At 31.4% G+C, this 13,970-nt stretch overlaps 1 protein-coding gene across 1 annotated transcript; it reads right to left on the bottom strand.

The window, feature by feature from the left end:
- Positions 1-7,147: 7,147 nt before the first annotated feature.
- Positions 7,148-10,596, bottom strand: LOC131662317 (heterogeneous nuclear ribonucleoprotein 1-like). The gene is made up of 5 exons (XM_058932085.1): positions 10,354-10,596; positions 10,123-10,244; positions 9,616-9,837; positions 8,129-9,338; positions 7,148-7,758 (listed from the first exon to the last, which is right to left on the bottom strand). The coding sequence occupies exons 3-5, from the start codon at positions 9,835-9,837 to the stop codon at positions 7,745-7,747; spliced, it is 1,446 nt and encodes a 481-aa protein (XP_058788068.1). The 5' UTR covers positions 10,123-10,244; positions 10,354-10,596; the 3' UTR covers positions 7,148-7,744.
- Positions 10,597-13,970: the final 3,374 nt, after the last annotated feature.

The following is a 13,970-nucleotide window of genomic DNA, read 5'->3' as shown; positions in this document are numbered from 1 at the left end:
CAAAAAGACTATGTAATCATGTACATTCTAGTTTTTCAACACCCCTAATTTCACCTTTGGCCCCATCATTAAAAGTAACATAGCTGGTAGAATGACCCTTAATGTCCACCATAAACTTCTTTACTCTAGTCATGTGTCTGGAACTACTATTGTCAAAATACTTATCATCTTTGTGAGACAGGTATGAGTAATAAGGAAATTAGCACCTTCCTTGGGTTTCCATACCTTCCTAGTTTTATTCACTGCTTGGTCAACCTTAGGCTAAGTTGGACCTTTGGGATATCAATACATTTTGAAATAGATGGACCTGATATGACCAACATTACCATAGAAGTGACATCTCTAGTGCAAGAGCCTGCCTTTAGCTTGAGTATTTTGATGTTTGACACGATGTCAATACATTTTGTTTGATATCCTTGACTCAGCCTACCTTTTGGGAGGAACAGGGTTTGTCACTTGAGTTTTTATTTACTTGTTAGAGCCTTGATAATCAAAACATATCCCTTGTAGGTTTTTTAGTCATCTTCCCATCTTGAAGAATCTCATCCAACATATCAGAACCATTGTTCAACATCCTCACAGAGTTGATCTTGTTTTCAAGTTTTGAGGCAAATAAAGTCACCTCATTATGTAGGTTATAGATGGTAGGCAAACATTCTTCCTTTCCAGTATGTAGTTGAGATATAGTTACCTTATGTTTTTCCTACTTGTTGATAGACTACTTCACTTTTGATGCACAATTCTTTTTAAGAAGTAGCCAGCTCATCATAATTCATTTCTTCATCACATGATTCTACATCAGAAGCCCAACTTCTAGTTAAGGAAGTAACAGGATTAGATGATTCATCATTAGGATCAATTCCCTCATCAGACCAAGAAATAAAAATCCCCCTGAGTTGTTTCTTGAGATAGGTAGGGAATTCTCCTCTAAAATGTCCAACGCCTTCACATTCCTAATAGTGAATTCTTTTACTTTGATTGACATTTTCTTTGAGCATCATAGTTCTTTGTTGATGTTCAGACTAATGTTCTTGACATTTGGTCATGACCTTCTACCCACTCTCCTCAGTACCTGGTTGATAATACCTCCCAAGTAACTAGGGATGGAAACGGGTAGGGTCGAGTACGGGTTTCACACTATCAAACTCGCACCCGAAATCACCACCCGAACCCGAATCCAAAACCAAACCCAAACATGAAGGATATTCGGGTGGCAAAATAACACCCACGCCCACACGCGTTAGGTTCGAGTTTTTCCACCCCGAACCCGCAAAAAACACATAAAATACAATAGCAACATTAAAATTTTCCATCAATCCAAATGGGTGGAAAAACACCGTAGAATTAAAATATATTTAGGAGCATAAAATACAACAACAACATTAAAATACAACGTAGAATTATATCTATTTAGGGGCATTTATGTAATTTGAGATCTAAGCGAGTATGGTTTCGGGTGCGGGTTTCACACTACCCAAACCAGCACCCGAAATATCGGGTGACACCCGAATCCAGTCAACTCGTGTGCGGGTGGGCCCCGTAGGTTTGTGTTTGCCTACCATCCCTACAAGTAACACAATAGCATTGGATAACCCTTCATCAGTATCCAGGTCACATTGCTCCTATTCGTCTACAGTGTTGGAGACAAAAGCTATGCTCTTGTTCTTCTTTTCTGATCTGTCATATTATAGTCAACTCAAAAATTTGAAGTGACCCAACAAGTTCATCTATTCTCATGTTGTTTATGTCTTGAGCTTCTTCAACAACAGACACCTTCAAGTCTAATCTCTTAGGAGAGACCTGAGTATCTTCCTGACAGCTTCTCTTCTGAAATATATTCTTCGAAAGCACTGAAAACATTTGATATTTCAAGAATATCCATATGAAAGTCATGGATGCTTTCATCATCTTTCATCTTCAAGCTTCCAAGTTGGGTTATGAGCAGCTGAAATCTAGACATTTTCACCTTAGATGTGCCTTCATGAGTGGTCTTGAGAATTTCACAAGCATCTTTGGTCACAATACATGTGTTAATTAGTCTAAATATATTTTTATCAACTCCATATGGAATTCAAGGCTTTTAGAGTTACCAAGAGCCAACTCATCATCTTGCTTAGACTAGTCCTCCTCTAGCTTCAAAGTAACATTCCCTTCTTCATCCTTAACAATAGGATTTTCAAGTTCTGTTGTCCATCGATTTGAAGAAGGCTACCTTTCCAGCCTTCCAAAAGACATATAGTAGCAACAAAATTATCTCCCTGGAGCTCACCCAAAAAAGAACAGGGTGCCAGCTCTGATGCTAATTGAAATTCTGGAACTTTAACATAGATGTCAAGACTGATGTCCCAACGCCAAAACACAATGTCAACACAGATGTTCAGACATCATCTGACTGACAAAACAATTTTACCAACAATAAATTTTGCAGAAGTAAATTGCAGAAGGTAAAAGACAAAGTCAATTATTAACACAGTTTGGTGCAACATTATCGCCTAATCACTACCTTGTGCAACTTCTACCTAGGATACTCCTAGATATGAGATCCCCCTCTCGCTTCCCAATCACCTCAGTGACAATAACAAAAGACCAAAACAGAAGAATATACTTCCAATTACACACAACACTCTTTTCTTAAAAGCTCATGAGTGATTGACAATGAAGAATCAGTCAACCTCAATGCATCGAAGGATACATGAATGACATAAACAAAACACAACACACTAAAAGGAATCTCAAAACATAAGACTCTAAATTTCCCTTTTTCTTTTACAAAGTTGTGAAAGCCAAATTGCATTAGGATTATGTTTCTCTTTATATAATCCTCAGCTGTCCATGGGCTTCAAATTCTTTACCCAAAGATTTTTTGATCCACAAGCTGAGGGCTGCACCAATTATGCAAAAAATATCCTTGAATCTTGGAACAAAATATCACAAATTTCCTAAATTGTCTCAATATCCAATTCTAGAAACTTATGCACAATTGGAGATTAATAAAAATTATATATGAGAATTATTAAGTTATATATATATATATATATATGGTTTTGCTACAATAGACACACTTGTTTTTATGAAGGTCTATTTTAGCAAGCTTTAACTACAAAATAGTTAAATGCACCTTAAGGTGCATGTTGCTAAAATAGACCTTCATAAAAATAAGTGGGTGTATTATAGCAAACCCCACAGGGATTTGCTATAATACACCCACTTAATTTTATGAAGGTGTGTTTTAGTAAGTTTTAACTAAAAAAAACTTAAATGCACCCTAAGGTGCATGCTGCTAAAGTATACCTTCATAAAAACAAATGGGTCTATTATAGCATAACCCATATATATATATATATATATATATATATATATATATATATATATATATATATATATATATATATATATATATATATATATATATATATATATATAATAAAAACTAGTAAGTTATATGAGAATTTAAAAATTTAATAACAACCATTAGATTTAAATTAAACGTTGTGATTAAAAAATATTTTTAAACTTCGATTTGTAATTTATGTTTCCTCTTAAAAGTAATTGATTTTTTTTCTCTTTCCTCTATAATTACACGTTTAATCTCAACTATTTTTTTTAAGCTTATAAACTCATATGATAATTTAGACATATTTGATAATGGTCTTTTCATCACGAATTTATAATTTATTTTGCTAACTTATAGCTTATTTTTCAGACGGTATTTCAAATAGTGTTTTAACTTATAGCTTTATAGCTTATATTTTTTATTTTTTTATCCTTATTATTTTAACAAAAATTTGTTTTCATCCTATATAATTTATTTTAATTTAAAATGAAATAAATGTATATTAAATATCTTTTATGTCATTTTACATTTATAAGTTAGTTGAACCACTAATTTTATCAAATATTTCAATTAACTTATCAACCATCAACTATAAGTTATCAGTCATCTGTCATAAACTATAAGCAATCAGCTTGTTTGTCAGTCAACCGCTATTTTTACCAAACACCCCTATATCATGGTAATTATATATATATATATATATATATATATATATATATATATATATATATATATATATATATATATATATATATATATATATATGATAAAATAAATTTTAAAATCAACACATTATATTATTTTGCAAACACATTATTAAATCTCTTTAAAAAAAAAAATCGATCATTACTTTGGAAAACATATTTTAATAAACATTTTACCAGAAAACAATAACTGTACAATTATATTTTAGCTCAATGTGACAGTAGAAACATTTGAATTTCTTTAACAAGTACAAAAACCCAAAACGATATCCATATCATGCATGTAACAAACAAAATAACACAGACCCAACTCCTTTAAAAGAAATAAAACCTATCAAATAAAAAAACTAATTTTGTACAAAATCCTTATGTGAAACTGTGACGATAATGTCCAAAAATTTCATCAGAAGATAAAAGTGTAAGACAAATTGTAATCCATTTAAGGATAAGATAAAAGCATAGCCACACGTAAGTTGTTCATTTTTGAAGATCCAAATCTGAAATCTTATTAGAAGGATGGAATCACATGAAAGTAACAAGCACAAGGATAAATAACCATACAACTTGCCTACTTTTTGCAAAAATATTAAACCATGAAATTTTCCACTAATAATAACCATAGATTACTTGCATGCATAATGAATGAATAATTAAAAGTTAGTTTAGATGTGTTTTCTATAATACTTAAATCCTTTTTTCATCATATACAATGTTTTGATTTTTTTTCCGTAGGTTTTGTCCACTTAAAAATTAATATATAACAGGAAGCATGCAAAAATAATCATCAATAAAATAATCAGTTTTTTTTTTGTTAAATTTTTTTTATTTAAAGTTTAAATAAAAAGTTAGTCGAAACATTTTTTAATAAAAAGTTATTTTAGGTATCTCATCTTTATATTATAAATTTTTTAATATTAAAAATTCTAAAATTATTTTAAATAGTTTATTTAATCATTAAAATATATGTTTTTGGAAATCATGTAATTTTATTATATTATGATCATGATTAATAAATATTTATATTTCTAATATCTAAATTAGACATTTAATTTATAAAAATGAGTTTTTAAAAAATTCCTACCATTCTAATAAAAATTCTAATTATAACAGATATATTCAAACAACAAATAGAATAGATATGTATAATTAGATGTGTAGATACATATAAAAGAGAAATGATGTTTGAAATGTCAAATATGATATCACGAATTTTTGTATATGTTTTTGAAATGTGTGTAAACTGTAGCCAACAAAATAAAAGATATAGATAAATATATCCAATATCAGAAAATAGAAAGATAGAGATATATATATATATATACAGTATCGCACCTATCTTTTTAGTCCATATAATAATTAGCTGGCAATAGAAAGTCAAATGAAAATAGATATTACTAGGCCTAAAAAGAAAACCATATTAAGAAAAACTCAAAAATAAATATATAAAGCAAAACAACCATTTTTTTTATATATAAAGTAAAACAAATATTACAAAAGCAACATTTATTTTGTAAGTTGCATAGCATCTACACACTTTTCGTAGAACCGGCATTTCAAATTAAAGATGTATTAAATGTCTAACACATGTACTAATTTATATAGTTACTACTAGTTGTATTATATTTAGGTCGTGTCCTCCGTTCATAATTTAAACCTAATGTTTAATACCGAGTTCTTCGTTCTTAGTTTAAGCCTAAAGCCTAATACCGACATTTCAAATTAAAGATGTGTTACATGTCTAACATGTAGCGTTACTACTAGTTGTGTCATATATGGGTCGTGTCCGCCGTTCTTAGCTTAAATTTAAAGTTTAGTACCGACATTTCAAATGACCTTTCAAATTAAAGGCATGTTAGATGTCTAACACGTGTACCGATTTAAGTAGTTACTACTAGTTGTGTCTAATATAGTTACTAGTTGTGTCATATATGAGTCGTGTCTGCCATTCTTAGCTTAAATATAAAGTTTAGTATTGACATTTCAAATTAAAGGTGCGTTAGATGTCTAACACATATACCTTTCAAATTAAAGGCATGTTAGATGTCTAACACATGTACTGATCTAAGTAGTTACTACTAGTTGTGTCTAATATAGTTACTAGTTGTGTCATATATGAGTCGTGTCTGCCGTTCTTAGCTTAAATATAAAGTGCCGTTCTTAGCTTAAATATAAAGTTTAGTATCGACATTTCAAATTAAAGGTGCGTTAGATGTCTAACACATATACCGTATTAAGTAGTTACTACTAGTTGTGTTGTGTGTGTCGTTTTTAGTTAGACCTAAAGTTTTAATACTGATTGTGTCATGTTTAGACCGCGTCCCGTTCTTAGTTTAAACCTAAAGTTTGGTACCGACATTTCAAATTAAATGTGTTAGAGAGATCCTAAAGTATGTTTGTTAGAGACATCCTAAAGTTTTACTACTAGTTGTACCAGTTGTGTCATGTTTAGATCGGGTCTGTTATTCTTAGTTTAAACCTAAAGTTTAGTATCAACATTTCAAATTAAAAGTGTGTTAGACATCTAACACATGTAAGGGGTCGTATCCTCCGTTCTTAATTAGATCTAAAGTTTAGTACCAAAATTTCAAATTAAAGGTGTCTTAGATGTCTTAACACATGTACTGGTTTTTGTGGTTACTACTAATTGTGACATGTTAAGGTTGTGTCCGCCGTTCTTAATTTAAACATAAAGTTTAATACCGACATTTCAAATTAATGATATGTTAGATGTCTAACACATGTACCGATATATGTAGTTACTACTAGTAAAATTTAATACCAACATTTCAAATTAAAGATGTATTAGATGTCAAACACATGTACCGATTTATGTAATTACTAGTTGTGTCGTGTCCGGGTGGGTACGGTGGTGTCCACCATTCTTAGTTTAAACCTAAAGTTTTTATTGAGTCAAACCCTTAGCCATAAGTTTCAAGTTTCAACCAATCAACTATGTTCTATATATAATTCATCAACAACATCTAACAATGTTACTTTCAAAAAACAGTTTCAGCATCCAAACATAAGAAGCAAGAATTGACTAATATTGAAAAATCAAGACAGAAACAATAGTAATTATAAAGCTGTATAGAAAAAGTGTAACAAAAACTAATAAAAGTGTTCAGAAACTTTGATTATTTGATAGGGACCTTATATAGGATTCCCACTCATGTTTTTCACACTTGATGATATTATAAAATCAAACTGAACCTCACTTACAATTTTGACCAAAGTTACAAACAAATACCTTGGGCTACAAGAAACAACAACTTCAAAAATTAACAATTACTCTATCATCATCAACAAACAAACTAAACAACGACGCAACACGCGTCTCGCCGGAGATGCAGAACTATTACACTATCATGGAATAATATCTTCTTTAGTATATATCCCGCGATATGATTTTACACCTCAATCAACAACTTCCATGAAAACGAACCTAAACCCTGAAGAAAACTGATAAAACGACCCGGAAAAAAAATAACCACGCCTTACACAAAATCACTTTGTAACTGCTTTTGTTTTTTTGAATATGTATACTTCGAATGAAAGAACACCGTTAGCTATTATATGACAAATTTCTTTGTGAGCTTATATATCTCTCTCGAAGCGAAGGAGATGTATGATTTCACAATACCTCATTTACTTGTAACCAGTTTCCTTTGATCTACCGCTACCATTACATATCCAAATTACATTTCTCCTAAGCAGCGATTCCTGAAACACGCGAATTTCATAAATTCAGGAAACATGTACTCAGGTATAAGCTATGAAATACTATCACAAACACGGACACATAAACACGGACAATAATTTAAGAAAATGCAAGTGGTTGAATGTAACCAGACACGCCGTCAATCTGAAGTGTTGAGGCTACATAGCTAATAAAGACATTAATTAATAAAGCTACAAATCTGCATTTATCGATATATCACAGTTCGGGATATGCAGATATTAAAATCAAATGTAAAAAGAAAATTAGTAAATACAGATTTTCTTTTCAAACTCATTAAGAATAGTTCATCTTCTGAAACCAACACCAAAACTTTATAAACAAAAATCTGATATGTAGCCAAAAGGATCTAACCTCTATTAGGTTGTCTACTTGCAACATTGTAGCTTCCAATATAATCCTCGGAAGTCTTCACAGGATCTTCTGACGCAATACTACCAAGACCATAACTGAATGAGCCAGAACCGTCTATCTCAGAAGCGGCGGATCTCCAAGCATTGTCATTGTAAACCGAACCGCTGCCACTGCGGTATAAATCTCCATATGATCCGTCGTAACCACCAGCCGATGCATTAAATGTGGAGTTTGGATTCACAGCTGCATTGTTGTTTCTTCCATACCCTGCAGCACCTAATCCAAAGTTGTTATCTCCGCCTTCGTAAACATTATTCCCAGTAGCATAGCCGGAAGCAGCCCCTCCGCCCTGAGCTGGAATGGAAGCACCCCAGTTTGTGCCGTTATTTCCAATTGAAACACCGAAAGCTCCACTTCCAGATCCCAAGAATGCACCGGGACTAACCGGGTTATTGGCACTGCTCAGTCCCCCATTACCCCAGACATTCCTAGAAGTCGAGTTCATAAGAGAATCGCCTCTTCCGTTACCACCGTTATAGCCTATCGGAGTAGCATATCTGCTTGAGTTGCCGCTATAGAAAGGACTGAAGATTCGACCGTACCCTAAATTGTTCCCAAAATTAGAGTTCCCTCCAAAGTTTGGGCTCAATCCAGAATCCAAATTCATCCCCATTCCATAACCGGTGTTTCCAAAAGGTGTAAAACCAGTTCTACCGCCAGTAAGCGGACTAAACCTACTATCCATTCTGACTCCATATCCTCCTATCGGACTCATACTAAAACCTTGACCATAATTGTTTAGGTAGCTACTTGCCCTACTATTCAAACTATAGTTATATCCTCCTATCAACGGGCTTCGGGTAGGACCCGGGGAAAGTTCTTTCGGCACCGCCCTTTTGACTTCAACCATCTTTCCATTGAGTTCGTGGAATGTTTTGTAAAGAACTCTATCCACCGCTTCTTCTGAATCAAATGTGATGAAGCCAAAGCCTCTTGGCCTTTGTGTATTGTGATCGTACATAACAACAACATCGGTAATCGTACCAAATTGATCAAAATACATCTTGAAATCACTTTCGGTGATTGTTGACGGTAAGCCTCCAACGAAAATCTTCTTTGTACGTCCGGGACCAGGCGATCCCTGTACACTACCAGTCTGTCTGTTTAAATTGTTCTGATCATCTCTAGGAACAGCTTTCTTTGCTTCAACCTGAAAATTCAACACGATACAGATCAAATTCCGCAAGTCGCTTACAGTTTCTTATATTATAAACCGAAAAAGGACAATTTCGATCCAATGTACATTGAAAATTCATGTATTACCATAAATGAAAATGATATTCAATAAAATCGATGCGTCAGACATAATGATTTCTATTAGAATAACAATTTTAGCTAGTTTCAATTGCCGCAAGACTAAACACGCAATATGAACAAAATGCTGATGGTATATATATACATCGATCTATGCAAATACAGAAACTCACAGTGCGACCATCGATTATGTGCTTATCGACAATGACTCTCTCAGCAACAGCGGGATCAGCAAACACAACAAAACCAAAACCACGAGCACGTCCCGTTGCGCGATCCCGCATGATCACAGCCTCAATCACCTCCCCATATGTCGCAAAATACTCCCTGAGACGTTCCTCATCCGTGTCCCACGATATTCCTCCAATGAAGAGCTTGCCGAGATCCGATTCCATCTGTTCAATTACCAATCACAACCAACCATCAATCACTAAATTCAATATCAAGATTCAACAAAAACTCACTCTAACTCATAATTCTCATTCAATTCACATCAAAGAACCACAGACAAATCACAGATCAATCAATGATGGTCACAATTCAGATAAGGAATCAATCTAAATGCACAACAATCAACCACAATCTTAAAAATCAAATCTTTACAAAAACAAAAGCAGAGCAAAACCGATCAGAAAATGCACATGAAAGGAATCTATCTAATCCGCATCATAAAAACAAACCTTATCTGAAAATTCAGACACAACCCAGTAATTGCTTCGATCAAACACGAAGTGGGTTTTGTCAAATTCGATCTAAGAGCATCGGATCTTCCCAGCATCAATCAAAACTCGACCCAAAATATCTAATCACAAAACAAACCACCAAACTAGATCAGAATTCAGAACAAAAAAAAATTCAAACTTTACAAGAGATCGACGAGAATTCCCACGACCCAGATGAGAAAAACTCACCATAAGAAGATTTAGATGAAGAAAAAATGATGGGCATGTGCTGGAAAAAAAAGTTTTTTTTCAATGGGAATTTGGAATGAAAAAAACAGAGGATGTGTTTATCATCCTCTATGTTATGTTTGTGTTTGTGTGTTGTGTCTCTCTCTCTTGCTTTTCTATCTCTTTCTTCTTCTTTGGTTATTCCACTACCTTAATATAAATGAGAAAAGAAAAGGAATTTGTAACTAACATGAGGAGAGGCAATTACATAATATATAAATAGAGAGACTATAAATCTTCTGGTGCAAGAATATTTGGAGGAGCCACCATTTGACAGCATATAATCATATTTTTTGTTTTTCTAACAAAAATGTTAATCAATATTCATAATAATTATTATTATTATTATCATTATAAATAAAAGAAAAATTAGTTGGTAAGAAGAAACATCAAGTATAAATGTTTTTAGTTGAAATTTAAATTTTGATTTCTCATAGTTGTGAGAGTTTAATGTCTTATGTTAATTTGATGTTTTCCTTTCTAACCTATATAAGATATAATGAGAAATTTATCTCACTTAAGCATTATGTAATTTATTTTTAAAAAAATATTTGAGTTAAAATTTTATTTTAGGGTGTATTAATGTGTAATAAATAATATCATCTCTGGGTCTGACAGACTAAAGAACATGGATAAAAACTAATGAAGTGTGAAACGTGAAAAAGAGTGAACCTCGGGAAAAAGAGTGAACCTCGGGAATATCTAGTTCAGACAGTGACAGGAATATGAATAAAAACAGTAAAGAAGTTACTGAATTTACGGATTTTCAAAAAGTAAAAAAGAGTTAACCTCGCGAATATCTAGTTCAGACAGTAACAGGAATGTGAATAAAAACAGTAAAGAAGTTACTGATTTTAGGTATTTTCAAAAAGTAAAATGTTAAAAGGAGTGAACCTCGAGTCCTCGAGAATATCAATAGAGCAACTCAGAAGTTTGTGTAAATTTAATGAATAAATTCAAGGGCATTGTTGTAATAAACATATTTTTCATTATTACATTCATCTTTCATTTATAACCGTGTAAACAAATTATTTAACACAACCATTATGTAATTTACTTTTAGTAAATATTTGAATTAAAATTTTATAATAAGGTATATTAATATAAATAAATCAATTCAATACAATCATCATAATAAAAGTCTCTTGCATTTGCTGCATACGATAAGAATGTAGATAAAAGTGAAATGAAATTACTGACTTTACGCATTTTTAAAAAGTAAATTCTAAAAATGAGTGAACATCAAAATTATCAACAAAGTAAAGTTCAAAATTTGATGTAGATTAAATGAATAAATTCAAGAATATTGTTGTGATAAACATATTTTTCATTAGATTCAACTTTCATTTATAACAACATAATCAAATTATTTAACACAACAGTCATGTAATTTATTTTTATTAAATATTTGAGTTAAAATTTTATTTTAAAGTATATTAATGTTAAATTATTTAATTCAATAAAATTACAAAAATAAAAATATCATAGTGACAAGAATTCGGATAAAAACAAAATAAAATTATTGGTTTTTTTTATATTCTCGAATTTGATTTCTTATAAGAAACAATTTTGGTTTTTTTATATTATTAATTCATAATTGTTTAAAAATGCAATTAAAAATAAAATTAATTTAGTATTTAAAAAATAACAAATAAAATCTAATGTGTCAGTCCAGTCACGATTTAAAAGAATGACTAATAGGATCTGGTTACATTTTGTAAGAGATTAAATTGGGTCTATTTTTTTTGTGAGGGACTAATTTGGCTCGTGTAATATTTGTGAGGGACCAAAATGAAATTTCACTCTTATATTTGTGAGAAACCATAAGTCACCATCTTGACAAAGAAAGTAACTTTCGAGTCTATCTTTCCAGTACTCAAAGTTTTCACCATCAAAAACAGGTGGTCTATTATAGCCATTAAAACTATTGCTTCCATTACCATTGTTGTTTTGTTCAGGAGTAGGAGTAGATGAAGTTGTTTCAACCATTTTGACTTTGTGTTTTTCTCCCTGAATCTTTTGTCTAACACGGTTAAGTGCAGGGCCGGTCCTTTAAATTTGGGTGCCTTGGGCGAATTAAAAGAGTGGTGCCCCTATAATTTTTTTAAATAATAAATACATAACGATAAAAGAAATAATTGGATAAAAAACACATCTTTATTCGACATTGTGTAAAAAGAATACAAGTATGGATCTTTAAATCAATATTTATACTACATCAAAACATAAACCACTATAAAGAGACTTATTATTATTATTATTATTATTATTATTATTATTATTATTATTTAAATATCACCCTCTTATTATTTTTTGTTGCAAAATCATTAATAATTTGTTCATTATCAAGGTTCTTCAAAAATTATTTTCAATTGAAATCAACGCAAGATTATTTAATCTATCTTGTGACATAGTAGATCTTAAATAAGATTTTAATAATTTTAATTTAGAAAAACTTCTGATAGGAACAATTCAATATTATTCTATAAGCTATGCATGCATTAGGAAAACAATTAAAAGTCTTTAAAGAACTTAATATCATATAACTTGATTTTGATTCAACTGTTAAAACGTCTCTAATAACTTTCAATTCTTCAAACAAAATTTCACCATCAAGATAAAGAGAATCGTCATGTTTTAAACAAGTTTCAAGATGTCTACAACATGCTTTCAAGTCCCTATCAAATAATGATCTAAGTCTTTCAATACTAAACAAGAATCCAAAAATATTTTCATATGTGCTATACTGCTCTAATCTTCTATCAAGTGAGCCAATTGTTTAATCTACAATATATAAGAAATAGTGATTTGAAAAAAATCTTCAACAAACTCAAGATTCAGTTGTGTGGGTAGAGACAGATTTTCATTATAGTGTTGTTTTCTACGAATTTAATTTTTTTTAATAAACACACATTCAATCATTGAATCCAGATTCTCAACATTCTTTTATTAATTTTGACTTTGTAGTGCCCCTATATATTTGTTAGCCAGGATTTTTCAAAAAAATGAATTTTAGCAAATATTTTTATAATAGAAAATTCTCTTTTATTATATATATGGATAAAAAAAATTTGGTGCCCCTAAATTTATGGGGCCCTGGGCTCCCTCCCCGCAAGCCCGTGCTTAGGGCCACCCCTGGTTAAGTGCTTGCACCTAGAACCGGCGCTCTGATGCCAATTGAAGGATAGAAAAACACTTAGAAAGGGGGATTGAATAAGTGTATCTCAAAAACTTAGAAGATAAAAACAATTAACATAATAATTTTTATCCTGGTTCGTTGTTAATCAAACTACTCCAGTCCACCCTCTTAGAGTGATTTACCTCAATTGAGGATTTAATCCACTAATCCAACTGATTACAATGGTTTTCCACTTAGATGACCTCTAAGTCTTCTAGAGTCTACAGATCACAACTTGATCACTCTAGGAATCCTTCTAGAGTCTACAGATCACAACTTGATCACTCTAGATATTCTTTTACAATCAATGTAAAATAAAGTTTACAAGAGTATAGATTTGCTTCTAATAAAGCTGTAATCACAACAGTGATATTTCTCTTAAGTTCTAAACTTAACACTC

Source organism: Vicia villosa, linkage group LG3 (assembly GCF_029867415.1).
Source record: "Vicia villosa cultivar HV-30 ecotype Madison, WI linkage group LG3, Vvil1.0, whole genome shotgun sequence".
In the NCBI taxonomy this organism is placed as follows: domain Eukaryota; kingdom Viridiplantae; phylum Streptophyta; class Magnoliopsida; order Fabales; family Fabaceae; genus Vicia; species Vicia villosa.
The sequence above is the reverse complement of the archived record's forward strand: the minus strand, read 5'-3'. Positions and strand labels throughout refer to the sequence as shown.

Coding starts and splice junctions, on each gene's coding strand:
- LOC131662317 (XM_058932085.1), bottom strand. CDS start 9,837: ATGGAATCGGATCTCGGCAAGCTCTTCATTGGAGGAATATCGTGGGAC. Junction 9,339..9,615: donor ACATAATCGATGGTCGCACT/GTGAGTTTCTGT, acceptor TTGAATTTTCAG/GTTGAAGCAAAGAAAGCTGT.